The 27,188-nt window shown below is 39.4% G+C and overlaps 2 protein-coding genes and 1 pseudogene across 3 annotated transcripts; all 3 read left to right on the plus strand.

Moving 5' to 3' along the window:
- The first annotated feature begins 204 nt into the window (after positions 1-204).
- Positions 205-6,443, plus strand: KING1 (SNF1-related protein kinase regulatory subunit gamma 1). Its single transcript, XM_086565283.1, has 6 exons — positions 205-813; positions 2,581-2,753; positions 3,261-3,518; positions 4,031-4,306; positions 4,896-5,059; positions 5,845-6,443. Exons 1-6 carry the CDS (start codon positions 654-656, stop codon positions 6,140-6,142), a joined length of 1,329 nt encoding a protein of 442 aa, XP_086421409.1. The 5' UTR covers positions 205-653; the 3' UTR covers positions 6,143-6,443.
- Positions 6,444-6,835: 392 nt separating this feature from the next.
- On the plus strand, positions 6,836-8,980 carry LOC147493260 (exocyst complex component EXO70E2-like). The gene has a single exon (XM_086568859.1). It carries the CDS (start codon positions 7,003-7,005, stop codon positions 8,758-8,760), a length of 1,758 nt encoding a protein of 585 aa, XP_086424985.1. The 5' UTR covers positions 6,836-7,002; the 3' UTR covers positions 8,761-8,980.
- Positions 8,981-13,741: 4,761 nt separating this feature from the next.
- On the plus strand, positions 13,742-16,168 carry LOC147493261 (pentatricopeptide repeat-containing protein At5g56310 pseudogene; annotated as a pseudogene). The gene has a single exon (XR_015198603.1). The product of XR_015198603.1 is annotated as a pentatricopeptide repeat-containing protein At5g56310 pseudogene (transcript).
- The last annotated feature ends 11,020 nt before the right edge of the window (positions 16,169-27,188 follow it).

Here is a 27,188-nt window from a genome sequence, read left to right on the forward strand (position 1 = left end):
ATTACTTCATTGTTTTTTATGTAAATGATATATAATGGTTAGTTTATAAAGGTGAAGTGGGGTAAAACTATAAAAGTGTGAGTGGTTTGTTCTCTTGGGAAGAGTATAGAAAGAGGATTGCAATTTTTTCGTAAAAATGGAAGCGGTATTGTATTAAGTCGAATAAATCTTTACAAGTACATTTGAAGCCCTTAGCCCTTTCTCGGGTGATCCCTACTTAGAAGCAACTTCTACCAATGAGCTTTATATATTGTAGTCCATTACTATCTTCTTCAAGAATTTGGTTCTATTCCTTCGTTTTGGGGTTAGTAAAGCTGTTACTATCCTCTTAAAGAGGATTCCAATTTGGTTCTCAATTTCGTTGCATATAGAGAGGAAAGTGGAGAGAAATGCATAAAAACCTAGAATCAAAATCAGTGCATTTTAAAGCCCGCAGACCCGTCCCCATATAAAGTTCAAGCCCGGCCCATTTTACCACCTTCACAGTAAATGGGTTTCGAGTCGGGTACTATTCAGGTCCAATTGTCAACTGTGGAACCATCAACCACGTAAGCAAAAACATTTCAATTTTTTATGCAAAAGAGATCAACACTTGAAACAGTGGAACTTATTACAGTAGACTTTACACAGAAGAGAAGAGAGAGAGAGAGAGAATGGAAGAGGAGAGTCCAAGAAGTCCAGAAGCAAAACTAGGATTGAGATTAGAGGATTTATGGGACATACAACAACCTCAACTCACTCCTTCTGAGAAACTCAACTCTTGTTTCGAAAGCATCCCTGTTTCTTCATTCCCTCCTGCTGCTCCCTCTCAAGGTATCACTCAATTTACTTTATTCATTGTATCTCGATTCACCAAACTCTACTTGTTACACTTTTCTTATTACAGATAATTATATTTGTGTTGCTCATAATCATACATGCTGAGTGACTGAGTGCTAACTCGTTCTACATTCCTACTGAGAATGTGTTCTTTTTTTTTTGTTTTGGATGCTGGCGGGGTTCGACCCCCAGACCTCTGGTATCATCACCGACACTATAGTGTGAAATTTCTCATCTTCTGGGGCATCTCCAATCATGTCGATAGAGTGTCGCATCACAAGTTGGGGAAAGTTTTTCGAGATAAGTAGGGGGCGTGCTTTAGTGATGGGGAAGAGTTTCACATGTGGGTCATAAACTGATAATAATGTATCGCCCGTGATATGAATACCTCCAACTACATGTTCCACTGAAATTAAATTTACACGACAATCCTGTGTCCTACTCCTGAAAACTCCTAATATGAATCTAAGAAACTTTTTGAAGATGTTTTGCTCCTTTGGCTCAAACAAGTCTTTGAGCCTTCTCTTATTGTCAACCATGCCTTACAAACTTAAAATGCTGGTCCCTTTCACTATTATCTGAAGCTTCATGCTTGTGATCCATAACTTGTTTGATGACGTTGAGAGAGAGAGAGAGTAGGCTGTAAAAATTGATGTGATAAAAAGTATCTGCCTTTCTGGTCATGTGCATATGTAATGGTGAAGTTCTTCAGAACTAAGTTACATTGACACGGATAGGTGTGTCCGCATCCGACACGGATACGAAGTGTCTGACACGGTGAAATATCAAAAATTGGAGTATATCACATACAAAATGTGTCCGACACGGATTACTTTTGATATATGGTGTGTCCATGTCTCATAGGTTAAAAACAGCAAAACAAATGTGAGCAAGGGGAAAGCTAGCCAACTCTGCCAGTTTTTACCTTTACACTGCATGTGGTAGATTACTCTGGTGCATTAGTTACTGCTTTGGACAGGATTCTGCTTCCCTAAGTGTTTCTGTGGGGAGAAATAGGGATAGATAAGTGGGGAAGAAATAGGGATAGATAAGGTTGTTATTCCCATACACAGAGATTAACAGGATACGGGAGCACTTAGGCTGTGTTGCTATTACTCTGATTTTTGTAACTGTAAATATTGATCTTCACAACAGGGAATTTGAGCTAAAGGAGTGATTAAGGGAGAGGAAATATGTGGCTCCAGCCTATCACATTGATGGGTGCTTACTTAAAAGAAGATCTCTGCTTTGCTAAGTGTCTATGCCGCTCTAAATCTCTCCTCCGAGCTAAGGGAAGAATTCGTATGGAATTCAGGCCTCGGACCCTTTGCTATCCTCAACAACAAGAACCTTCTTATGCATAAATTCTTGATTTAAGTATCTAGTTAATTTCAAATTACTTTACCATATTAACAAGTTGGGTCCTAGATTTAATCTTTCGAAATAGCAAATCCCCATTCCCATTTTTTGACATGCATGGCCCTATACATTGAGAAAACTGTGCACTCATGGATAATGGAAGTTATGCTTCTTTTTGACACTCCTTTTCCATTTTCTTTGTGCATATATTTAGTTTAGGCCTGAAGTAGGAGTATCTCTCATTGTGTATGCTTAAAAAATCTCTTATTGGGCTACATTGTTTCTATCTCATAATTGTGCTTTCTTGATCTGCCCTTGTTTTTGTGAATTCAGATCTAATTATTCAGATGTAAATAGTGACTGACACATAGCATTACATTTTCTTGGCTGACTTGTCTTCAGTAATTGATATAACCTCGAACTCCAGTCTGGCAGAGGCTGTCCAAATACTGTCCAAGCACAAATTACTGAGTGCGCCAGTGCGGAATGTGGAGGCACCTGAAGATGCCAGTTGGATTGACAGATACATGGGCATCGTAGAGTTTGCTGGAATTGCTGTTTGGCTTCTGCATCAGGTTTCTACGCCTATCATTATAAAAGAGTTATACTTGTGAAGTCTAAATAATCTAATCTTTTGAATGTCAATCACCAAACACCCTTCTCTTTATTACTGTGCTCCTTCTCTACCCTAAACTTAATGCCAGTACTTGTTCCTGTTAAGGAGAGAAAAAGATGTCATTGACTTGAATTTTGCTCTAGTTCCGGTGTAACATAATACACCCAAGTATCTGCTCAGCTTTCTACCAATTCACGCCTCATTTGTGTTCCTATATCGTAAAAGGCTGAATATATACTTCGCTTACCAGTATCAGAAAAAGGCCATAGTACTATAATGCTTTTTTCTTGTTTTGTTCCTGTACTACTTTGACGCTGGTATGTAATTTTCGCTCTTAAATTTTAATTAAGAAAAACTAAAAGGCTGGAGGAAGATTATCCAGCCTAGAAAGTGAGAAAGTCCATAACTTGTTTTTAATTTTTTACCTTCTTCAGCAGTGTGAAAACTGAGTACATTGTTTTTGCAGTCTGAACTTGCAGCTCTCCGCATGATGGGTGGATCTGCAGGCATGGGCCTAGTTACAGGCAGAGTAGCAGCTGCAGTAAGTGCTGCCACACTGGGAACACCGCCATCTGCAATAGTTGGAACTGCTCTTGTTGCTGCAGCTGGTGCTGGAACGACTGCCGCTGTTGGACCTGGGCACTCAGGTCCAGAAGCTGCCGCTTCAATGGGTGGAAGCTTTTTCGAGACTCTGACTTCTTCAGATTTCTATAAGAATACAAAGGTTGCTAATACTTAGTCTCTTCTATGGGCTATTTGTTTAGACATGCATATAGAGTGTTGGTTTTGGATTGTTGGATTTGTTCATTCTGCAAAGTACTTCATATCATGTATAATAATTGATTACATGTTTTCAAATGTAAGATGATTTGCATGTATTATATCATGTTGATGACCTATGATATGACGTGTCTTTTTCTTCTTCTCGTTTTGTTATATTCCTTTATCCTCTTCATGTATGGTGATTCTCATCCTGAAATATTCAAACAATTTATATAAGATATGGACATTTTACAGATAAAAAACTATTCTATGTCATATTAGCCAAGAAAAATCATATTATACTTTTGGATTAGTAGTGTCGCCATGGCTAGTTTTAGACAGAATCTCTTATTCTTGTTTTAGGTGAACAACCCACCGTTGTTTTTACGTCTTTTATATGTTAATTTTTATCAATTGTTAACACTTTACTTCCATAGTGAAATTTGATGACTGTACAGTTCTACTTTCTTATAGGTTCAAGACATCTCTGGTTCATTTCGATGGGCCCCATTTCTTGCGCTGCAGAAGTCTGACACTTTCCTAACCATGCTGCTGTTGCTATCCAAATACAAAATGAAGAGCCTCCCAGTGGTTGATCTAGGGGAAGTAAAAATTGATAACATTATCACACAGTCTGCTGTTGTTCACATGCTGGCAGAATGTGTTGGACTCCATTGGTTTGAAAACTGGGGCAAGAAGAAGCTTTTTGAGCTTGGTTTACCAATTATGACAAGGGACCAACTAATCAAGGTGCTCGGTTGTTCTGTCTTGCATGGAGTGTTTTAATTTTTTTGTGGTAGGATATAAGCATAGATCTATGTCACGAGTATATGAGAAATTGACTGTAGAATAAGTAAGATATATTCATGTTCTTTATACTCCAAAAAGTTGTGTGGTTCTCCTCCTTTGTCTTCCAAATAATGTTCCCAAGTATGAAAAGTTGGATTGTTGACCTTGGAGCCCAACCATGAACCACCCAAGGCTTAACCAGCTGGCCTCTGGGTGCCTTCACCTTCAAGACAGGGTTCTTCTATTTGGTACCTTCACAGTTGATTGTAATATTCAGTCTCTTAAACAAAAGTTTATGATTTGTTTGTTTTTTTTTTAATTTTTTATATGGAGATGGAGGGGGGAAGGGGAAGTATTTCACTAGAGTTAATAACCTGGATCTTTTAACAGGTACTCAAGAACAGATGTTGGCTAGTGGCTACAAGTCAAACTAATGGCTTGTCAATCCCTATTTGGAGCTGCATGTTTTTCCTTTTTCTTTTTCACTTGCCGGTACTTGAATTTTCTAGCTATAGTGACTTTTAACTTTTTGGAAATGGCTTTCATATAGGTGTACGAGGAGGAACCAGTTCTCCAGGTATTTAAACTGATGAGAGAAAGTGGGATCGGTGGTCTTCCGGTTGTTGAAGGTAGTGGAAGGAAGGCAATTGGAAATATAAGTATCAGAGATGTTCAGTTCCTTTTGACTGCTCCAGAAATATACAAAAATTACAGGTTGGTAGCCAGTTTGATTTAGTTTAGTCATCATGTTTGCCTTGTGTATATAGTCTCAATAGAATCTTGGAGAAGCGTGTCATATGCGTGTCATATGCCACGAAAAAAAAAGTGGTAAGATGAAATATTTCTCATGTTATGTCTAGTGTTTTGACTTTTAACCCTAGATAGTTATGAGATGGGCATTACGTTAAGTTTCAAATCCCCTAAGGCAAACTTCAAGGTCATTTAAAACCTGAGATATCATGCTCACCTATGCTCACCTGTGTCATCCATCTTTGTCAAATATAACCACTTTCTGCGCTATCAATTGTACAAGTCCCAGTTGGTACACTGGGATGGTGAAAAGGAACCTCAAGGCACACGCCTTTAAGATAAAACTCTCTAAATAAGTAAATAGAGTAAATACTAAAATGAAAGAAAACTATTCATGTTACTAATCCCATAATTTTTAATGATACATGATACTGATCAGATTTAATTTTTTATTATTTTCTCTCATGATGCAAAAAGAAAAAGACATTTGAGTGGAACAACTTATTTGGCATATTAGGGTTAACAAACTTTTTTGGTTAGCTAGAGAGTGTATCCTATCCTATTTAAAGACAGTTTGGACTTGTCATCTGTATGATATGAGTCCCCCCATTATGTCACAAAAATTCTGTCATTAATAGAGTAATGTTAATTGAATTGTTCATATCTCAATAGCTATGCATTGTACCAAAACCAGTTACTTTTGCGATAAAAAATGGTTAAAAAACTCAAATGTTTACATGTTCATGCAGATCAATCACTGCTAAGAACTTCCTTAATGTGGTTCGAGTTCACCTGGAGGAGCAACATGAGGTTTCACCCATGTTACTTGGCACAGTTACTTGTGGAAGAGACAACACTATCAAAGAAGTAATTCAGAGGCTCGACACTGAGAAGATACATCGAATATATGTAGTGGACAAGGATGGAAATCTGGAGGGCGTTATAACACTTAGAGACATCATCTCTAAACTGGTGCACGAACCGCGTAATTATTTTGGAGATTTCTTTGATGGTGTTGTGCCAATGCCTCAGAACAGCAGGGTTTAAAGCTCTTGTAACTTTCGGACGGTGTTAGGCAATTGTCTCTGTAGAGCAAAGGTTGAGATTTCTTAATCTTGTAAATATCGATCCTTGACTGCATCTGGAGGAGGCGTGGTAGTCATGTAGCTTTGATTGTACCATGTGTTCGTAGATCTAGACAATTTGAGGTCCTTTTTTGCTAGTATGCAAGCTGATTTATGTGTCGTCATAGGCAGGTCCTCTGTAAATGCAGGCAATTTGTTGTTGTATGCTTGTTGCTACTGGTTTTAACATAATAAAGAACAAACTACCGAAATCTGCCTTGGAATTATTCAGTGTCAAATGTTTCTCCTCTTAAATTTCCACATGTTCATTTCGAAATTGAAAATTTACAATCTGCTGACACAGTAGTAAACATATCAATGATTTCTAAAGTTCGTAGATGTTAAGCTTTGAACCTGAAGTCATATTAAAAGGGGTTCCGCACTTCCAGTACGTTAGTTCGAAGTAAGCCATAAATCTTCTTAGTTTAGCCTTCGTCATTAACTTGTTCCCTTCATCAAACACAATCCCCACAAACCTTTTCAGTAAAATCCCACAAAGGCCCAAATGATGTGGCCCAACCGGCCAAAGGCCTAGTGACTGGACCCAAATAGTCAAACAATTTGGACTGGGTCAAAGAATGAAAAGAACATTCTATCCTCGTACCATGTTTAATGAAACAAACACAAACAAACACTTGCTCAAAAAAGTGATGTGACCTTTCCAGTACGAAACGTTCCAAATAGATTCCCCCGAAACTGTCTCCACTTCACTTCACCTCTTTGGCATCCACTCAAAATTTGTATTTATATACACACTCTATTTTTCATTAAAAAAAAAAAAAAATGACACCTACTTGTGAAGAAGGAGAAGATGTAGTAAAAAGTTTTACATCCTCAAAGAATGTGAATAAGTTTGAGAAAATTATACTTGATTTGGAGTCAAATTTTAGTATGTCGAAAAATAAACAACAGTCTTATTTATTAGCGGTGGATGGAATTTTAGGATTATTAAGAGATAATGATAAGTTGGCGAAGCGAGTAGATAATGTTATACAAATGGCAATGTTGAGATTAGAGGAAGAGTTTCGTGGTGTGATGATTAGGAATGTGCTTCCGTTTGATGAGGAGAGGATTTGCGGGTCGATTAGGAGGATATCGTTGTCTGTGGTATCGAAAGATGGTTTTGAGACTTCTGTTGATGATGATCGCGAGAGGAGGGTTAGTTTAGGGGAGGATTTGTGTTTGGATTTGGTAGATGCGGATGCTGTTGTGGATTTGAAGGAGATTGCGGAGAGAATGATTAAGGCGGGGTATGAGAAGGAGTGTTGTCAGGTTTATACTAGTGTTCGTCGTGATGCGTTGTATGATTGTTTCTCGGTTCTTGGTTTTGAGAAAATGAGTATTGAGGAAGTGCAGAGGCTTGAGTGGGGTTTGTTGGATGATAAGATGAAGAAATGGATTCATGCGGTTAAGGTTGTTGTTAGGTTTGTTTTTTCCGCCGAGAAGCAGCTTTGTGAACAGGTTTTTGGTGTTTGTGAACGGATTAGAGGAGAGTGCTTTACGGAAACTGCAAAGGCATGTCTGATGCAACTGTTGAATTTTGGTCAAGCTATTGTGGTCGTTAAATGTTCGCCCGAGAAGTTGTTTCGAATACTTGACATGTATGATGCGCTGGCAAATGTGCAGTTGGAGTTGAAAGCATTGTTTTCAGATGGTTCGGGTGATTCTGTGTGCGGTGAGGCTGAGAGCTTATTGACTGGTCTTGGTGAGGCAGCTAAACACACATTTGAGGAGTTTGAGAATGCAGTTCAGAGTGAGTCCTCCCGTAAGCCGACACAGGGTGGTGAGATTCACCCTTTGACGCGTTATGTGATGAACTATATCAAGCTGCTTGTTGATTATAGTGATTCTCTAAATCTTCTTTTAGAAAATGACAGAAACAGGTTGCATAACCGAGAGGGTGATGATGCTGTAACTTTGCACTTAGACAACATATCTCCTATGGGTCGACGTCTGCAGTTGTTAATCTCTTCACTGGAGTCCAGCCTTGAGCATAAGTCAGAACTCTATGAGGAGCGTGCAATGCGGTATATATTTCTCATGAATAATATCCTTTATATAGTTCAAAAAGTGAAAAACTCAGAGCTGGGGAAACTTTTAGGAGATCAGTGGGTACGGAAGCGCCGCAGCCAGATACGTCAGTACTCTACATGTTATCTGAGAGCCTCTTGGAGCAAAGTTCTGTCTTATTTGAAAGATGAAGGAATTGCTGGTAGTGGGAGCTTTAGTAACATATCTAAGGTTATCCTTAAGGAAAGGTTTAAGAACTTCAATGCCACCTTTGAAGAAATATATAAGGTCCAATCAACTTGGAAAGTTCCAGATCCTCAATTGCGTGATGAACTTCGGATCTCTATATCGGAGAGAGTCATTCCAGCTTACCGCTCATTTATGGGGAGGTTCAGGAGCCATCTCGAGAGTGGACGACATGCTGGTAAATACATAAAGTACACAGCAGAGGACATAGAGAACCATTTGTCTGATCTATTTGAAGGATCACCAGGAATTCTGCAGAACATAAGGAGAAAATTGAACACATAGCAGCCAGTTTATTTTTTGAAGGTGAGTCCTCTACTCTTTCGAGGACCTGCAATTTTGAATCTAGAAGTCTTACTGGGTTTTTTTTTTTTTTTTTGGTAGTTAGTGCTTTTGTATGTCATTATAGACAGGATAGAAGAGGAACCATCTTGACCTCTTTCCGGTATACACAATAATTATATACATGTATATCTTACTTATATTAAAACCTTTTTTCGGCTAAGTGAGCTTTATGTATTTAAAGTAATGATCACAAGATTACAATAATTTTTTTATGGGTGGACTGCATCATTGTGAATGTACGCAGCCCTATTAAATTGGACTCTTACACCTCCACCAATCGTTTGCAGAAAACCCAAAATTAGATACTCAAATTTGAACGTTGTATATGGATAGTGGAGTGTGCCATTTTCCTTGAACGGTATTGTGTTTTTGGGCATAAATATGCGGATAGGAAGCTGATTAGTTACTGGGAGAAATTTTGTTTGTTTGTCTCTTTTGCTAAAGTTATAAAGGGTCCTTAGCATACCCCTCCCTTCAGCCCCCACCCCTACACTATTAATTTGTATTTTGATATGTACATTCATCCATGTCATGCTGAAAAATTGGAAAGGTCACTATGTCTATCTAATATTGTGGTACACCAGGTAGTATGTCAGGAATGTCAATGAAATTAGTCTCACATTGGAATACCACGTTTATAAGTCTGGATCTCACCCCAAATTGGTAACAAGGCTTTTATGAGTGATAGTGAAATTGGGAAGTCATTGGTGCTAGTGAGATCCATGCATCCCTACAATCTCTATTAAACTCGATGATTCAGTTGGAGTGTAATGACATGGGATGTAAGTTGGAGTGTCAGTGTAGACTGCGACTTAGGTGGAGTCTCATAACGTAGTGTGTATACCAACAGTGTTATTGGTGAATGTGGAGGCTGTAAGGGGTGTAATCAATCAACACAGATGATTTCGACTGGAGCAGGCTCTCTGATTGTATAGTACTCTAGTCCTTATAAGTACACTGGCGCTGCTCAGTGGTTGTTGATGTTCGAGAAGGGTTTGTCTGAGATGTCTTCAAGAAGTGTTCTGGGCTTCTCTCACTGACCGTGCTATTGTGATAAAGATTGAGGACTTCTTGGATTTAGGTCGAAGGTGAAGATTTTAGGAGTGTGGACTGAAATTAGTCCTTTGACAAGTAAGAAGTTCAACACCAAGATTTCAGTGTGGGATCTTACCCCAACCAGTAGCGAGACTTGTTGAGGGTGAGTCCCAAAGTCCAGGTTGGTGTAGTTCCCATTATTGTGAAGCATTTCACTTTGTGGGTCCACTGGAGCATTTAAAGAAGTTTCAGTGCTGAGTGCATAGCAATCTTGAATTTTTATGAGGGTGAGTCCCCCGCTCTTTTGGGATCTGCACTTCTGAATCCAGATCTCTTATTGTGTTCTTTCTTGGTTGTTCTTGAGTTAGGGATAGACTATTCTCATTGTATACAGGATAGAAAAGGAAGCGCCTTTCCCCCTTTCCTGTATAAACAATAACTTTCACACACACACACACACACATATTTCCTGACCTGTGTCATTATATTTTTAAAAATTAGAGATATACTTTGTGTCCATATATATGTTTTTTTGGGTGAACATTTCCTTGACAGTTCTCGTGGTTTTAGGGATAATTTTCCAAAATGGTGTTTAGATGTGAAGGTAGGATAGTGACTAGTTGCTGGGAGAAAAAGAATAATTGTTTCTCTTCCCTTAGTTTAAGTTATGAAGTTTTAATAGTTATGCAAGTAATCCACATAACCTCATTGATTTGCATTTTGATATGAAAAATTGTCTGTGTCATGTGTAAAAGTTTGAAAGATCATAGTGTCTATCCAATATATTGTACATCAGTGAACTTTAGGAGTGTGAATCGAAATTAGTCCACATCGGAGAAGAGTTCAGCTCACGGTATAACAGTGAATCTCACACCAAGATTGTAATGAGGACTTGGAGAATTAAACGGAACTCCCATGTGTCTATGGTGGGCCTAAACCTAATGGGTAGTCAAATGGGGACAATATTGTTGCTAGTGTGATCCATGGCGTGTAGGCCCATGGTTTGGCAATGTATTGAACCCTACAAGTGGTGTCAGACCGGATGGTTAGGTTGTGTGTAATGAGTAATGATGAGAAGGCAGAGTTGAACCCATACAAGGTGGAGCCTCAGCGAAGGCTGCGACTCTGGTGGAGTTGCTTAACAAAGTGCCCCTGTATAAGAAAGATGTTGCGCTGTTGGTGGTTGTGAAGCCTTGATGTGAATGCAACAACATGGATGACCAGTAGGCTCAAGTATACTGGATTTGCGAAGTAGGTCTCGGTGTCAGACAGTTGTGTGCCTCGAGATGACATAAAGCCATAAACAAGTAATCTGGCATGATCCTGTGATGGCGATGAAGATTAAGGACCCTGGATTTTGTCCAAGGTGGAGACTGCTAGGAGTGCAGTGAAATTAGTCCTTTACCTCCAATATTTAGTGTGGGATCCTACTCTGAAGTACTAGAGAGGCCCTTTAGAGTTTAAAGTTAAAATGCCGCCCTTGAGAACTGACGAACAGCGGCCCAAATCCAACATTGGCTATGTTGGTGACATTATTCTAGCATGGGCCCAAGGTTTGGCGATGTACAAACTTTACTAACTGTACAGTCCTACTGTCAGCTATGTCAGATGAGGATGGCATTTGTTCTCTTGGGTGATAGAGCTATTTGAATTTCTTTACTTGGGAGAAAAAACTCCACCCAAAGTCCACATAGTGATTCAATTTGAAGATGTAGTTTCATTACATGGGAAACATTTCCTTTTCTGGGCCATTTGGACATCAACTTTAAGAGAGCAGTCCTATTGCTATGGAATATTTAGTATCTTTTTGTTTAAAATCATTCCATGGATTTTCTGTCCTAAGGTTGTTACGTGGCTGGTCTGGATTCGTTAGTTGTTTACCACCTCTACTTTTATGGTAGTTCTTTAGTCTTTTACTAGTTTACTTGTGTGTAGTCTGTTATATGAGTTTTGTGAACTTTAAAGGTTGTTATGTGGCTGGTCTTGATTTGTCAGTAATTTACTGCCACTACTTATCGGCAGGGGCGGATGCAGGATTCAACAATAGGGGGGGCTACTAACACTAATTCTCACTACTTTTTTTTTTTTTTTTTTGGAGTGAATAGTTACCACTGTACTTTTGGGTTTTGAGGAAAGTTAGGGGGGGCTACAGCCCGGGTCAGCCAACTCATAGATCCGCCCCTGCTTATCGGGTGTTTTAATTTTTGGTTATTCATATTTTTTTGAACAAGTTCTGGGGGTTAGGCAGACCCTGAACCTGCATCAGAATCTCAAGGATATCTTCACTAGAATTTCTCATCCAGAGAGTGTACAAAGTAGTCACAAATCCACATCTGCAAGACTAGCAGTCTGTAGGCCTATTTGACTCTCTATTCACATTAACAAAACTAACATTAGTACATGAGAATACAATACTCCTAATAGCGAGAACTGTATTTGGGCAAAACCAAGGAGCTTTTATTCTATTTATTTTTTTATTCTATTTTTGTTTTTCCTTGCAATAATTGAACAGCTATAAAGGATTCAGATGCCACCACAACTTTCCTCTTCCCTCTTCCCTCTCATGAAAAGCCCTTCAAGCCATGGAATTACAGTAAAAACTCCTTCGGGACCATAGTACATGGAATGTACGTCCTGGTATCATACCGATCTATGTCCTCCTGAATTCTGGACATCAATGTAGTTGTTGATCTGAAATGTTAGGGTGAGTTCTTTAAGAGGGCTTTGAAGTAGTCGGAGTACGTTCCATTTTCCTTCGCCGATCAAATAGGGCGCTATTTTACTTTGTAGTATGTTTATATGGGTTTTGTGGCCTTCAGAGGTTGTTTCCAGGCTGGTCTGGATTAGTCGGTAGTTTACCACAACTACTTGTAGGGTGCATTTTAGGCATGGAGCCCTGCAGTTCATGATGGATTCTTAACCCTCTCATAGCAAGAGGAACATCTCTTGGTCCTTTTGAAATTATCAAGCTGAAGTTGTCTTCCTTTCTCAAGAAATACCTAGATCGCACTGATTTAGTATCTGCAGCGTTGTTATATCAAGCTCCCCAAAAAATCCTTGTAGAATGTCAGTGAACCTTAGTCTATTCACTATATGATTACCTATGCTTTGCTTTGCTCATATTTCTTTTTAACCATTGTCAAGTTCAATGTCATGGAACGAAGTAACTCTTTGCAAATGCTGTACACCCTAATTCTCCTTTTGTGATGAAATATATATCTGCTTCTCCTTCGTACATATATGTACCATCTCCCGCTTCTATTTTCAAAATTCATCTCTCTTTGTACATGTCTGAATGAGGTTTTACAATTCCGTGTGGTGGTATCTTGGTAGCTCATCAAGTTTGAAAGCGATGGACATGTAGTCTCGTCAACTAACACCAGGTGAGTCGGTAAACAGAAACTAAAACAGTCTTTGAATCTGTAAATACAGCGCACCCCTTGAGAACGAGGTTACAACTGAAGAGAGTGATACTGTTTTAAAATTTGACACTCCTCTTTGGCAACGGATCTCTAATATAGTACCAGTACAACAAATTGATGTCTGAACCCACATAAATTCACAGTAACCTACTCTGGTTGTACTAGAAAGCATTTAGCAGTCGGAACTTTTTTTTAACCACGTTGCTTTTAGCACCATAACCACACAGTCGATTACATTCCAATTTCCAAAGAACAGCTCTTGGCGCTTACAGAGAAAATAATGTGAATCAACTAATTTATGGGCCCCAGCCCAACGAATCTGGCTTTAAAGTCTAGCATATGGCCAAGGGAAAAGCCCAACTTCAAATCCTTGGGCTTTGAAGCTATTACTTATATGGGCTTCAGGCCCATTCTCTGTATACAAAAAGTAGCCGTTGCCTGTTTTCCTGAAAAACAAAACCAAATGTTCCCTCCAAAAACACCACTCTTGAAATACATCTCCTCATTTCACACCCACACTTCAATCCCACCACCATTTTCTCTCCTCGCAGACAAATGCACTTCAATGAACCACCTTAAACAAATCCACGCACAACTAATCACCACTTCTCGCATTCACGACAACTACGCCGCAAGCCGAATCCTCAATTTTACCGCACTTTCACCCTCGGGCGATTTAGATTACGCTTTAAAGCTATTCAACAACACCCAAGAACCCAATTCATTTATGTGGAATACCATTATTAGAGCACTAGCTAATAGCCCAAACCCATCTCAGGCCATTTTTATTTACAAGAAAATGCGAGAGTTGAATCTTTCGCCAGGTAAGCACACTTTTCCGTTTGTTTTAAAAGCTTGTGTTAATTATTTTGATGTTTTATTAGGTAGACAGATTCATTGTCATGTTTTGAAGTTTGGGTTGGAGTTAGATTTGTATGTAGCTAATGGTTTAATAAGAATTTATAGTGTGTCAAGTAATGTCGGTGATTCGCGTAAAGTGTTTGATGAAATTGGTGAAAGAAATTTGGTTGTTTGGACTAGTATGATTAGTGGGTATACGCAGAATTTTTGTTTGAGTGAGGCGTTGGTGTTGTTTGATTTAATGGTGAATGAAGGGGTAGAACCAAACAGTGCGACTTTAGCGTCTGTTTTGTCTGCGTGTGCTAGGTCGGGTTCTTTGGATTTGGGACAACAGATTCATTTGTTTATTAAGGAGAAGGGGATTGAATTGGGTTTGATTCTTGGGACTGCTTTGGTTGATATGTACGCGAAGAATGGGGTGATAGAGATGGCTGAGAGGTTGTTTTATGACATGCGTGAGAAGAATATTGCTACTTGGAATGCTATGATTTGTGGGTTGGCTCGTCACGGGCATGCTGAAAAAGCTCTTAAGATTTTTTGGAAGATGAAGAGGGAGCCGGTTGAACCAAATGATATTACCTTTGTTGGATTCTTATCTGCTTGTTGTCATGGTGGTTTAGTTGATGAAGGTCGTGATATTTTTCGTTCTATGACGAGGGAATATGGGGTCGAACCAAAGATTGAGCATTATGGGTGTATGGTTGATCTTTTGGGACGCAGTGGGAGATTAGTCGAGGCTGAGGAGTTGGTAAATGGGATGGTTTGGAAAGCTGATGTGGTACTTTTTGGAGCTTTGTTAACAGCATGTAAGAACCATAGAAATATTGAAATAGCTGAGAGAGTGGTGAAGAAGATTCTCATGTTGGAACCTCATAATCATGGGGTTTATGTTGTTTTATCTAATATGTACGCAGAAGTTGGTAGGTGGGAGGATGTTCTGAGGTTGAGAAAATTGATGAAAGATGGAGATTTAAAGAAGGTTCCTGGATGGAGCCTTGTGGATGGTGATAAGAAGCATTTATAGAGGCCTAAAGAATTAGCATGGAAATCCAGGGAAATGCACTTGAAGAGTCATATCAGGACATTTAACTGTGCGTAGAAGACTGGGGTGCAGAATAATGTGATGCAGAGCTGGGATCTCAGTTGGTTATGTAGATAGGCAACACAACAGAAGGAAAAGAGTAAAGATAGTACCAGCAAAGCAGCAACATTGTCTTCTCCACATTGGGAAGGTGGAAAACTCAAACTAGAGCCGTTCGGCCCTTCCAACAATCATGACATGCTAAATTTTCCAAGTTAAAGTGTGTGCGTGTTCTCTGCCTATATCGACATAAGAGTAACTGGAGACTTGGAGTTGAAGCTCAGCTTTTGCAAGACATAAGGGTCTAAAGTTAATGTGTCTCTTATTAACTTGAAGTACTGAACTGAAGTTCAAATGTTGCGGGGGGGGGGGTGTCGGCTAAAGGTTTAGAGGAATCTTTCATTACTTTGAGAAAAGGGGCTATGCTTGGTTATCACGTTTTAAGTTATAAGGTCGAAAACCAGAAAATCGTGTTAGGTGCACAATTGATGATAGAAAGGTAAAGTTATTAAGCCAACTTTTGTCAGAAAATGCCTTAGATAATTCGAAAAATGGTAATTCTTCCACTTATAGAAGGTTTGTGTTCTATATCTTTAATTAAATGTCTGATATATAAAAGTTTTGAATTCTTGTTGGGGCTGGAATGCTATGAGTGAATCTCTCAATTCATTGTATGGGTGGTTACTTGCCTCTACAAATTGTAGCTTAGCAAACAAGCAGGGCTACCTGGAAGGTAATTGAAGAATCACGGAAAATGTTACTTCTATAATTTAGGCCTACATTGCACTTTTCCTGACCAGATATTAAACCACACTGCACACAGTCTCATAGTTCCAGCAAGTAATAAAAGAGGCACTTGAAATGTAACTCTGAAAGTAGCCAGAAGAGCAAAATCCTTGAAGAATCTATCCAGAAAATCCAGAAATTTGAGGCACTGAGCCCCCTCAAAGTTGGATGTGCCGTGTGCGAGAGTCTAGCTTAATGCCTGACCGTAGGTTCCTAAAATTGATTTATGTGTTGATTTAAACAAGAATTTGAATTATTCTTTGGTTGCTCCAGTTATACATGTTACATTTCTCAGATTTTGTTAGGCAAAATAAGGACATCTCACCCCACCTCTTTAATAGATTGTTCATTTGCTCTTTCCCTTTGCCTACTGCTTGAGTCTTGACAGAGTCACATTTTAAAAGAAAATTGACTGATTGTTTTGTACTTGATAAAACTGCTTGCATACTATGTGGTATTAAAACGCGCAAAAAAAAAAAAAAACGAAAATGTGTGAATTGTCTTTTGAATTACTAAGGTAGCAAGGTGGTTGCCTAAATAGAGAGACTTCGAAGTAGCAATAAAGTATTTGTATGGCCGTTTGAAGGTTTCCAACAAAGAAAGACTCGTATCCAACAGAAGTCAATATCCACCTGATATCTTCAGTCTTCCAAGTCCTCTAACTTGATGCAATAATGAAGAAGGACAGTGTCAATTTCTGAACGCGGTCATGTTATTTGCAAACAAGAAGCAGCCATAGCCCTCTCTCTCTCTACTATATATAGAGCCATTCCCATTAGAGCCACTCCATCAACTTACAAATTGAATTAATACCCGATTTTTTGTGGATATGATATTCTCATAATGGATAACATGCCCACAAAATTTCATCCTATTTGGATATGTCTAACTTTGCGAAAACTAGTGTTCAATTTTGAACATTTATCTAACGGTCCAGAATTTTCCGATTTCATAATAACATTTGATTAGGTTATACATATTTGAATGAGCCGAAATTGGGTGGGCATGTTATTCATGGCAGTGGCAGGGAGATCATATCTATAAAATATCATCCCTTAATTCAACTGGTAGGATGAGATATGGCCTTATACGTTTTAGGAGTGGCTCTATCCCACGCACACAAACGGAAATCACACTTCTAAATTAAAACGGGATCCCTCCTCCAATTTAAAAACGGGTTTTTAAAACTTAATTAAAACAATTTGTTGAGAAATTAAAACAGGTTTTAAAGACTTGATTAAAATAATTTGTTAGGAAATTAAAACGGGTTAGCGACTAAAACATAAATCACGATTTGTTAGAAAAATTTTATATGTATGGTTATGATTGTTGAACAAGTTTTTAAAAGAGTCGGTGCGTAACAAATTTACTTAAGTTACTTAAAAAATTTACTTTCTAACAAATTTACTTAATATAATTAAAACGGGGTTAGTGACAAAAACAAGAATCACGATTTGTTAGAAAATTTCTACATGTATAGTTATGATTGTTAAGCAAGTTTTTAAAAGAGCCGGTGCGTATGCACAGGTCTAACAAATTTACTTAAGTTACTTAACAAATTTACTTTCTAACAAATTTACTTAATATATATATATACTAGAAAGTAGACTTGTGCATACGCATCGACTCTTTTAAAAACTTGTTCAACAATCATAACTGTTTCGGCAGTAAACTGCTTCAACACAACGAGAGAAATGGTAAAGAACGCACTAAGAAACAGAGGAATTTGATGTTGGGGGAGATGAAACTGAACCAAATAATGGGCCGCCACGCACTCCAAGATCTGTTTTCTAGGGATCAAGTTTCTACGTAGTTCCTTATGAAAAATAATGTGGTATTTATATAGGTAGAGTAGAGAGTCCTTGTAGCTCAAGTAGTCTTGTTGCTTGAGTAATTGTGATAGAATATAACTGTCAACTGATAATTATCTTTTTGATAAGAAACGAATCTGGACATAAATCAATGTACATTAATGGCAAGCCATGTGGCTAAGGTTCAGCCTTAACCACATAAGTTAATAGGCCTGTACATTGATCCATGATATTGCGAATTGGGCTTTAGCCCTGTTGATTAAATGAATAAAATAGAGACCCCTACTAATGGACGTCTGCCACGTATGTGGGGGTCGAACATCGCCCTCTTTGTGCTTAACAAAGTTCACATGGCAAAGAAGAGAAAAAAGCAAGGAAAAATGGAATACTGAAAATAGTGTTTAAATGTATATAATAAAGTGTCGTGTGAACGTAAACGATAGGAAAATGGATAAACTGAAAAAATTCGTGAATTAGCGGAAACGAAATAATGTCAAATAAATGTAGACGGGACGCAATGACGTAGTTAAATAAAAGATAGCCGAAAATGCACAGATAAAATAAAAGATGCACATAAATAAAATACGGGCGAAAATATCAAAAAGAAATTGAGTGCCTAATACTGTACCGAACGCATTTCGTAACAAAGCGAAAGTGATGTCGATGACGCGTACCAGCGGAATAGCAATACTAGGATTAGACCGTTGAAAACTATGGAGAAAAATCCGCGAATTATCCGACGGAACGGACATAAATCGGCGAATTACTGTGAACAAAATAATATGAATTCGATATATGTCCGAAATAACGAGAAGATGTCACGTGAAAATACTACAGAAACTAGGACTCCAAAATTAAATCCGGATTGGATAAGGCTTATCATCAAGTCTTGCACATGAAGTCGGTTTGGCTAAATAGAATTACATACGGACTTAAACACTGGACCAACGTATATATAAACAGATGACACATAGAAATACATGCTTAGCACAAATCGTAGAGAGAAGGCACGATCTAGCACTGATAAACGGTAGAAAACAAAAGTAAACACCACCGTGTTCTCTGAAGTACTAAACCATTGTGACTGGAAGTTTCCGTACTGCCAGGGCGTTAGTTTCGCTGAAGAAAAGTTGCGGGTAGACGAAGAAAAGGTTAGTATCGTCCTCATCCACCTATACGTTCTTATTGTTCCAAGTAACTCCTCTCCTCATCGTCTTCATCTATCCTTACGAACGCACCAGTAAAAAGTGATCGGAAAGATCACGAAAAACGGCTCATCCACAAAGCCATCCTGTTACTGGCGCGTCAAAAGATTTGGTTGTATCTTTTGCTACAGCAAGATTTGAGAGCGGAATACTCACCCCAGTATAACTTGGATTACGAGGTAAAGCACACTTTGTGCGTTATCTTCATTTTGTGTTACGTTTTTTTTTGTTTGCATGGGCGTTGAACTGTTGAATTCCCTTCCTTAGGATGTCGGCTGTATTCAACATGTGGTGGCGATACAAAAGGAAGACGGTGTGGTGTGGTGCGCGACTTCGGCATAAGCTGCTGAAGAGGGAAGACGAAGATGGCGCTGAACCAAACCAATTTGAATAAACATGCTATGGTGCAACGCCTTCTAAGGAAGGGCATAATAACCGCACTTAATAACTTGGCCCGGTGCATTCTGAAGAGTGAATACCAAACAAGATACGGTGAAACGCCCTCCAAGGAGGGGCACCGTACCTGTGTCCCAATGAGTTGGCCTAGTTCGTCCTTGTGGACTCAGTGAACCCGGTTTTCGAGCAATCTGACCCGATTATTCTTTTCTTTTTGTGCAGGTAGAACTACCGTACCAGACAGGCGAAAAATACTCGAGAAGAAAACTCGATGACGATCGCAGACTTGGTGAGGTAGAAAGAAGGTGACAGATACAGTGACTACCTGGAACCGCGTCGATGGTCGCTTAAGGAAATATAGAAAATACTAGGACTCGAGAAATTTGAGATTGAGGAAGTGTATGAATTTGAAACGAAAGTCGAAGAAGATGAAGTAGTAATGGCTTACACACAATTAAATTGCAGGAATGCAATTCCGTTGAGCAAAGAAATAGCGCAATTACTGGAGTGGTGGCAAATTACACCGGGACAACTGCCAATATCGTTCTGGTTACTCTTTACGAGAGCGCACTGTTTACAAAATGAATTTAACAGAAGGTTCGGGGCTCAAGAAATCTTCGCGATTGATCTGACCGAAAAGCCATACCGCGACGAAAAGGGTACATAAAATTTGAAGTTGAATTCAAGGATTCAAACGAAGTTTTAAAGGGTTCCCAAAAAATATACACCGGATGGGATAGATTTCGTACCGCCATGCGGGAAGTGGAATCCGACGAGTTTAAAGTGCCGAACAAATTTCGAGGTAAGCCAAAACATAAGTATTGAAAATTGTACTACGAGTAAACTGTTGACTAACACGAGTTATTTTTGTGTCTAACAGAAAACGTGAGTACACTACCAGATATTGAATTGGACAAGGAAGTAGAGAACAACCTTCGTTTCTTCTTTCATGAATGCTCTGACGAAAGATTGGTAGATTTGAGCTACTTTGATAATATTGTTAATTTCCGACACTATGGGGGTATCGAACAACGGCCCGATAGGTCCAAGGAGACACATAGTGAAATAGCGAAGAAGAGTAAGAGTCTCAGGAATGCAATATTTGGCAGCGATAGTGATAGTGAAAAAGAAGATGGAACGGAGTTAACACAGCGAGAACTAGTACTGAGTTTGCCAAGCACAAATAGCCAATTGTACAAAAGAAGATGTGCCACAAGAAAACGGGCGAACGGAGATCAAGAGAGGCAACCAACGTTACAATGTATGATGCCTCGAGGGACGAGACTACAATGCACAAAACATCCCAGACGAAAGATAATACATCCGCAACATCAAGAGGAAAAGGTATGTACCGTAGAAAACATAGATATGTAAAAGTGTGGTGAGATGTAATATCTCATTCTGGTTTGGTATATACAGGAAAAGAATGAAACAGTGATACTTACAAAAGATAGTGCAGCGGAGAACACAAAGTTGGTGAAAGAAAATAAATAGCAAAGCAAAATGCAGGAGCAAAGAATCCAACAACCACTGGCAAGTACTGTCAGGGGTAATACTACTCATGGAGGAAAACCACAGAATCTGTTAATGGTAAGTTGACCGTTGATTTTTACTATTGCGTTAGGACGGTAAAGAAATTTGTGTCCAATACTAAACCGATGAAAATTGCAGATGAAGCAGAGATGTTCAAGCTTGGAAGACGAAGTGAAGGGATCGCCCGGGAGTACGCCAATGGAAGGGCTTGAAAAATATCAAAAATGTGACCAGAATACGGAGAACATCGGAGAATATGACAGAGCCATGTCAATGATTTTCGATAGTATAAACCAAGTATAATAGTATTATTTTTATCAGTTATTGCAAACTTGTGTTTAAGTTTGAAAAATGATGAAATCATATATTTTTTGCCGCAGGTTAAAACGGCGGTAGTACGGGCCAAAGAAATTCATGAAAAAATCGCGAAGAAAAATATCGTTCCGAATGAAGTCAATGCCTTAGAAAAAATAGAGACAGTGAAGATACTCAACCAAAAATTGGAAGAGGCAAACAAAGCGTTAAGTGGAACCATCAGAGAGTTAAAAGATGAAAATAAAAACTTAACCGAGCGGACGGAAGAAGCAGAGGAGAGATCGTACGAAGAATTTGGGAAAGCCTGTGAGATAATGGAGGAACACAAACACTTAAAAGCGGATGTGATAGAATTGAAGTCACTCGTGGCGACCAAAGATCAGGAACTTAAACGTGCGCAAAAAGAAGTAGAGAAAAATAACAAGCGAATGACAGATTTAAACGAGCGGCTCGGCCAAGATCACGTGCAAATGGCACACTGTGAATCGTCCGTAAGACAATTGACAGAGACTTTAATAGAAACGGGAGATGAACTAGAACGTGAGAAGATGAATTACAAAGATTTGTACGAGTTGTATATGCGAAAAGTTGGGAAGAAACCATTGGATTTTCCCAAACCAACGATCATGTGATTGCGAGTATGTAATACCATAGAGCTAAAAATTCTTTTTATGAAAATAAAAATAAAGTATGTGTTGGCTATTGAATATCATTGTGATGTCAGATAACATACCTATATAAAACTTAGTGTTGTTGATTTACGAATGTAAAAGAACGAGACACCCCCATGTAGAGAAAAAAACCTCCCAATATAGAACCATTGGAGAAAATTATTGAAAGGCAAAGGGGACATGATTGTCCTCAATGAACCTAGCTATTCAGGTGTTAAATTATTTGTACCGAACGTGAATCAAGGCCTAACAACTGTTGGAGTTGTCACAGGTTCAAAGTCGTCACCCGTGCACTGGGACCAAACTAAAACACAATGTCATTGCCTTAGTAGTGGAATCAGCACGGATATTGTATTATGGGAGTATTGCAATAATTGTTCCGAGCAAGAATAACTATCTTATTGACTCGGATTTCCGTCAAGTAGGCATGAATGCGACTTACTTTGACCGAAAAAGGCATAATATGGATGACCTTTCTGGAATGAACGTTAATGAATGACATTGTTGAACGTAAGAGTACAGATGAATAGAGTAATGTAAAACGACAACCAAACTAAGAGAATGGAAGTTGAATGTCTTTATTGATGGATAAAATAGAACGAACTACATAGATGGATAGATTTGTTATTGATGGAGTAATGTAAAAATGCAAAAAATTTCCTAACGGTAAAACTTGCGCAGGTGGTAAGCATTCCATGGCTTCTCTATCATTCTTCCAGAAATAGTACGGAGGAAATATGACCCCTTAGATCTTTGGACGATCTATGATGTAGGGTCCTTGCCAATTTTCTCCAAACTTTTCTCGATTCTACAAGCTTTGGTTTTACAGAGAAGAACCCGGTCTTGATAACAAAAAGACTTAGGGACGGATCTTCTTGTCGAAGTTCCGTTTCATGTCACTTTGATACTTAATAAGCCGTTGTAGTCCCTCGTAACTAACCTCATCAATAAGAGCTTTTGACCGAGCCAAAGTAGTGTCATTAGAACCTCGCTGTTTCAACCGCGAATCGACCGAGATATACTTGGAAATCAGTTCAGAGGTAAAGATCGCTTCAGCGCCATATGCAAGGTTAAAAGGTGATAATGCAGTTGAATATTTTGGCGTTGTCCTATAAGCCCACAAGATACCGGCAACTCCTTGACCCAATTTCCTTTTGGCGCCGGTCAAACGCCTTCTTTAGGTTGGCCAAAATCACCTTATTGGTGGCCGGCTGCCATTGGCTTGCGATGATGATAAGGTGCGGAGAAGTTATGCCGTATCTTCAAATTAGCACGTAAATCCATTTAATTTCTTCAAAGATCAAATTGTTTACCATTATCCGATACAAGTGCGTTAGAGATGCAAAACGACAAACAATATTTCTCCATAAAAAAACATTTTGACGCGTTGGAAGCATGGATTTGGACCAAAGGCTTTGCTTCTACCCATTTGGTAAAGTAATCGGTTGCCACAAGAAGGAATCGTGATACTACCCGGAGCTTTAGGTAAAGGACCAACAATGTCTAAGCCCCATTTGGCAAATGGCCACGGGCTTAGCATGGGATGCAACTCGAAGAATGTAGTTTACTCATATTATCGTGCTTTTGGCATGGCTCACACCTCTCGGATAGGTGTTTTGCATCCTTTTGCATCTCGCCACCAATAGTCCCCGCGGTCATAGCCTTATGAGCTAAACTTCGCCTTTGGAGAGTGGCTTCCGCGATAAGCCGGAGTGAATCTCTTCCAAAACTTGAAGTCCTTCCTGTTTTTGAGAGGCATCGCAACATAGGGTTTAAGTCCGAGCCTTCATGCGATATAAGTGCAAACTTCCGTCAAGAATGTGATATCACCAAAACTTCCATGCATCGCGTTTGATTCTTTCAGCGAGTTTTGGTTCTGGCGGAAGCAAAGAAACTTGCAAGTAGTCTATATAAGGTAGACACCAATCTTCCGCATCAGAGATTATCACTGACTCTGATAGTATCATATCGGGAACTTCAGGACTATCATCCGCTTCATGTACCAACTCACTATCCGTTTGGGAGCTTAATTCAGAGGAGGAACAAATGGGTTTATAGATTCTAATGGAATATCCAAAGTATGGTCATGTTGTGAATTTTCCATCTCCCTTTTCCGCTTCTGAGTCATGATTGGTGCGATTATATCGCGGGTCGATTTATTTTTGCGCATAAGCAAAACAAGTAATTGCTTTCATGTACATACAAGTCATGAAATTCTTTTTCGTAAAGTCAATGCTTGGCTCTTTCGGAACTCCACGTTGATGTGTCTTGACTCTTCGCTTCTAACGGGCGGATAGATAAGCCAATGAATCAGCAAGATGACGATGTCATTTCGGGTCTTTGAGTGATAGAGATGCTATCAAATTGTCGAGCAAGGTTATGTATCAAACCAAGATAAGCCGCCATACGGTCATCTCTTGCTTCAAAGGACCCGCCAAACCGATTGGTTACAAAGGCGAGAATCCGGTATAACCTGGAGCTTTCGCGCCCCCAGTTTCAAAGTTGTTCTCAAGGCACAAACGGCAGCCTCATACTCGGCTTCGTTATTTGAAGCGGCGAAGCCAAGTCGCACAGATTTCTCAATCTTTTCTCCCACGGGTTTAACAAAACGCATCCAATTCGCACCCAGATTTATTATGAGAGCCATCCGAATAAACAATCCATAGGTCAATTGATTAGGAATTGCGTTGCAAGTTGGTCTTCGCCGCCCCGGTTATTGGTGGCGAATCGTCTTCCATAGATTCTTCTTGGCGCAAGAAATCGTCAATAGGAGAATCATCAATCGGAAAATCAGCTATCAAAGAAGCTAGAGCATGTCCTTTTCAGCAGATGATCGACTTTCAAAGACAATGCTATATGCACTAAGATAACTTTCCCATTCGGGCTAATCTGCTTTTGATTCCCGTGCATTATGAAAGATCTTGCGTAAGGGATACTCAAGATAAACTCGACCAACCTCCCCCGAAGTATGGTTTTAATCGACGAGCGGCATGAACCAATGCAAGTGCCATTTTTCCATCTTTGAATAACGAGACTCGGCTCGGTTAACGTCTTTCGATAAAAAGACGGGTCTACCATCATCGACGAAAGAACGATTGCTAACAGCTTGAGTTGTAGCCGCTAGGTACATGCCAATCGGTTGACCGTTGAAGGACTTGTCAATATAGGAGGATCGACCAAGTATTTCTTCCGGTTGTTGCAATGTCATCTCACAATCAATGTTCCAAGTTGCCCCCTTTAAAGTCCGGAAGAAGGGATGACAACGATCGGAATATTTAGAAATAAATCTATGAAGATGCGCAAGCCGACCAAGAAGCCGTTGAATTTCCTTCTTATTTTTGGTGATGGCATATCAATAACGGCACATATCGATCGGGGATTAGCCTCAATACCTCTACGAGTCATGAGGTATCCTAGAAATTTTCGAGGAAGAGAGGCCAAAAGAACATTTGGCGGGATTGAGTCTCATGTTATACTTGTTAAGCATATCAAAACAAGTTGAAGATCGGAAAGATGATCACCAAGTAAGCTTCAATTTAACGACTATATCATCAATATAAGCCTCCATTATTATCCCCAGCAGATCGGAAAAAATTGTATTGACAAGCTTTTGGTAGGTTGCACCGGCATTTTTCAGACCAAAAGGCATAACAGTGTAGCAGAAAATGCCTTGGTATGTAATGAAAGCGGTGAACTCTTGGTCATCAACATTCAAAGAGATCTGGTAGTACCCTAAAGAAGCATCCATGAAAGATAGGCGTTGGAATCCCGAAGTGGCATCCACTAGTTCGAAAATTCGTGGCAATGGATATGGATGAATCGGACAAGCTGCGTTAAGGTTTGTAAAATCAATACAAATTCTGATTTGTCCGTTCTTTTTTGGCACTGCGACGACATTAGCAAGCCATTTCGGGTAAGTAACTCGTCGGATAAAGTTAACCGCAAGTAGCTTATCAATCTCCTCTTTAACTTTGAGCTTCCGATTAGGTGCCATTCTTCTTGGTTTTTGGCGAACTGGCCTGAAACTTGGATCAATGTCAAGTTTATGACAGCAAATGAAAGGTCTATTCGGCATTTCCTCAATTTTTCAAGTTTAAGATACGCTTTATTTCATAAAAGGAAACCAACTCTTGTTGTTCTATTCGCCGAAAGTTCAGCCGAAATAAAAGTGGTTTCTTCATTTGAATCTCCTACTTGCACTTCCAAAAGTCGATCCCATCATTTGGGCGCCCTTGCACATGAGCCTCAATATTATAGATGGAGGGCACGCCGCTTTGGTAATCGTGAAGAACTCAGGCGGGGCACTTGCAAGGATCGATTATTACCTCGAACTTCAGATTTTTATAGTCATCCATTGCTTTGTCATGACAGAATGGGCGGATACCGGGTCACTACTTAACCTTGCAAATATGCCCGGAGAATGGGAACTTGACACACTAATGAAATGTGGAGACTACAGCCCCCATGGAATGTATCCAATCTCTACCCAAAATTGCGTTATAGTGGGATCGACAGTCCATCAATAAGAAATCGAGCTCAACTTCTTTGTTCATTAATTTGATTGGTAAGGTAATTCTTCCAACCGCTGAAGATGTTGTCCCGTCAAAACCGATGATAGGATTGTCTTCGGCGATGATCATACCCTCGCGAAGTTGCATCTGAGAATAACATCCACTGAAAATGACGTTGGAAGTGGCCCCTATGTCGATCATTACTCGTTGAACACGAGAAGCACCTATAGACACAGAAATTATAAGCTGGCCATCACCGAGGGTGATATACACCACGGAGATCATCATCGATGAATCGGAGGGCTCTTTTCGAAGTTTCGTCGGATTCCTTTGACAAAATCGACTTTGTTGATACGGTTAAACTCACCAACATAACTAACTTTCAAACGCTTTTTTATTCTTACTCGACTTTTGGAAAGAGACTCAACATGAGAATGGGAAACATTAATGACATGCTCATAAGTTGCAAAGAACTATTCATATGCGAGTTTTTAATAAGATATTCATTTAAAAGTCCTTTCTCCACTAATTTCTGAATCCGACCCCGAGAGAGCGACAAAGTTCTCGCGGTCATGGCTATAGTCATTATGGAATTTACACCACAAAGCTTTGTCCCTTTGTCGCTTTGGTATCTTTCTCGAAGTGGATAAAGCGGTGGAAAGAAGATTCCCACTTTTCAACTTCTCATATATAATGTGAGTACTTGGCATTGGCGGGTCGGTTTTAGCTCGGGGTAGAGTT

Source organism: Coptis chinensis, chromosome 6 (genome assembly GCF_015680905.1).
Source record: "Coptis chinensis isolate HL-2020 chromosome 6, ASM1568090v1, whole genome shotgun sequence".
Taxonomy (NCBI): domain Eukaryota; kingdom Viridiplantae; phylum Streptophyta; class Magnoliopsida; order Ranunculales; family Ranunculaceae; genus Coptis; species Coptis chinensis.

Excerpts from the sequence above, each read along its gene's own strand:
- KING1 (XM_086565283.1), top strand. The coding sequence starts at position 654 with ATGGAAGAGGAGAGTCCAAGAAGTCCAGAAGCAAAACTAGGATTGAGA. Across the intron at positions 3,519-4,030 it reads ATTTCTATAAGAATACAAAG|GTTCAAGACATCTCTGGTTC; the intron begins GTTGCTAATACT and ends ACTTTCTTATAG. Across the intron at positions 4,307-4,895 it reads CAAGGGACCAACTAATCAAG|GTGTACGAGGAGGAACCAGT; the intron begins GTGCTCGGTTGT and ends GCTTTCATATAG.
- LOC147493260 (XM_086568859.1), top strand. The coding sequence starts at position 7,003 with ATGACACCTACTTGTGAAGAAGGAGAAGATGTAGTAAAAAGTTTTACA.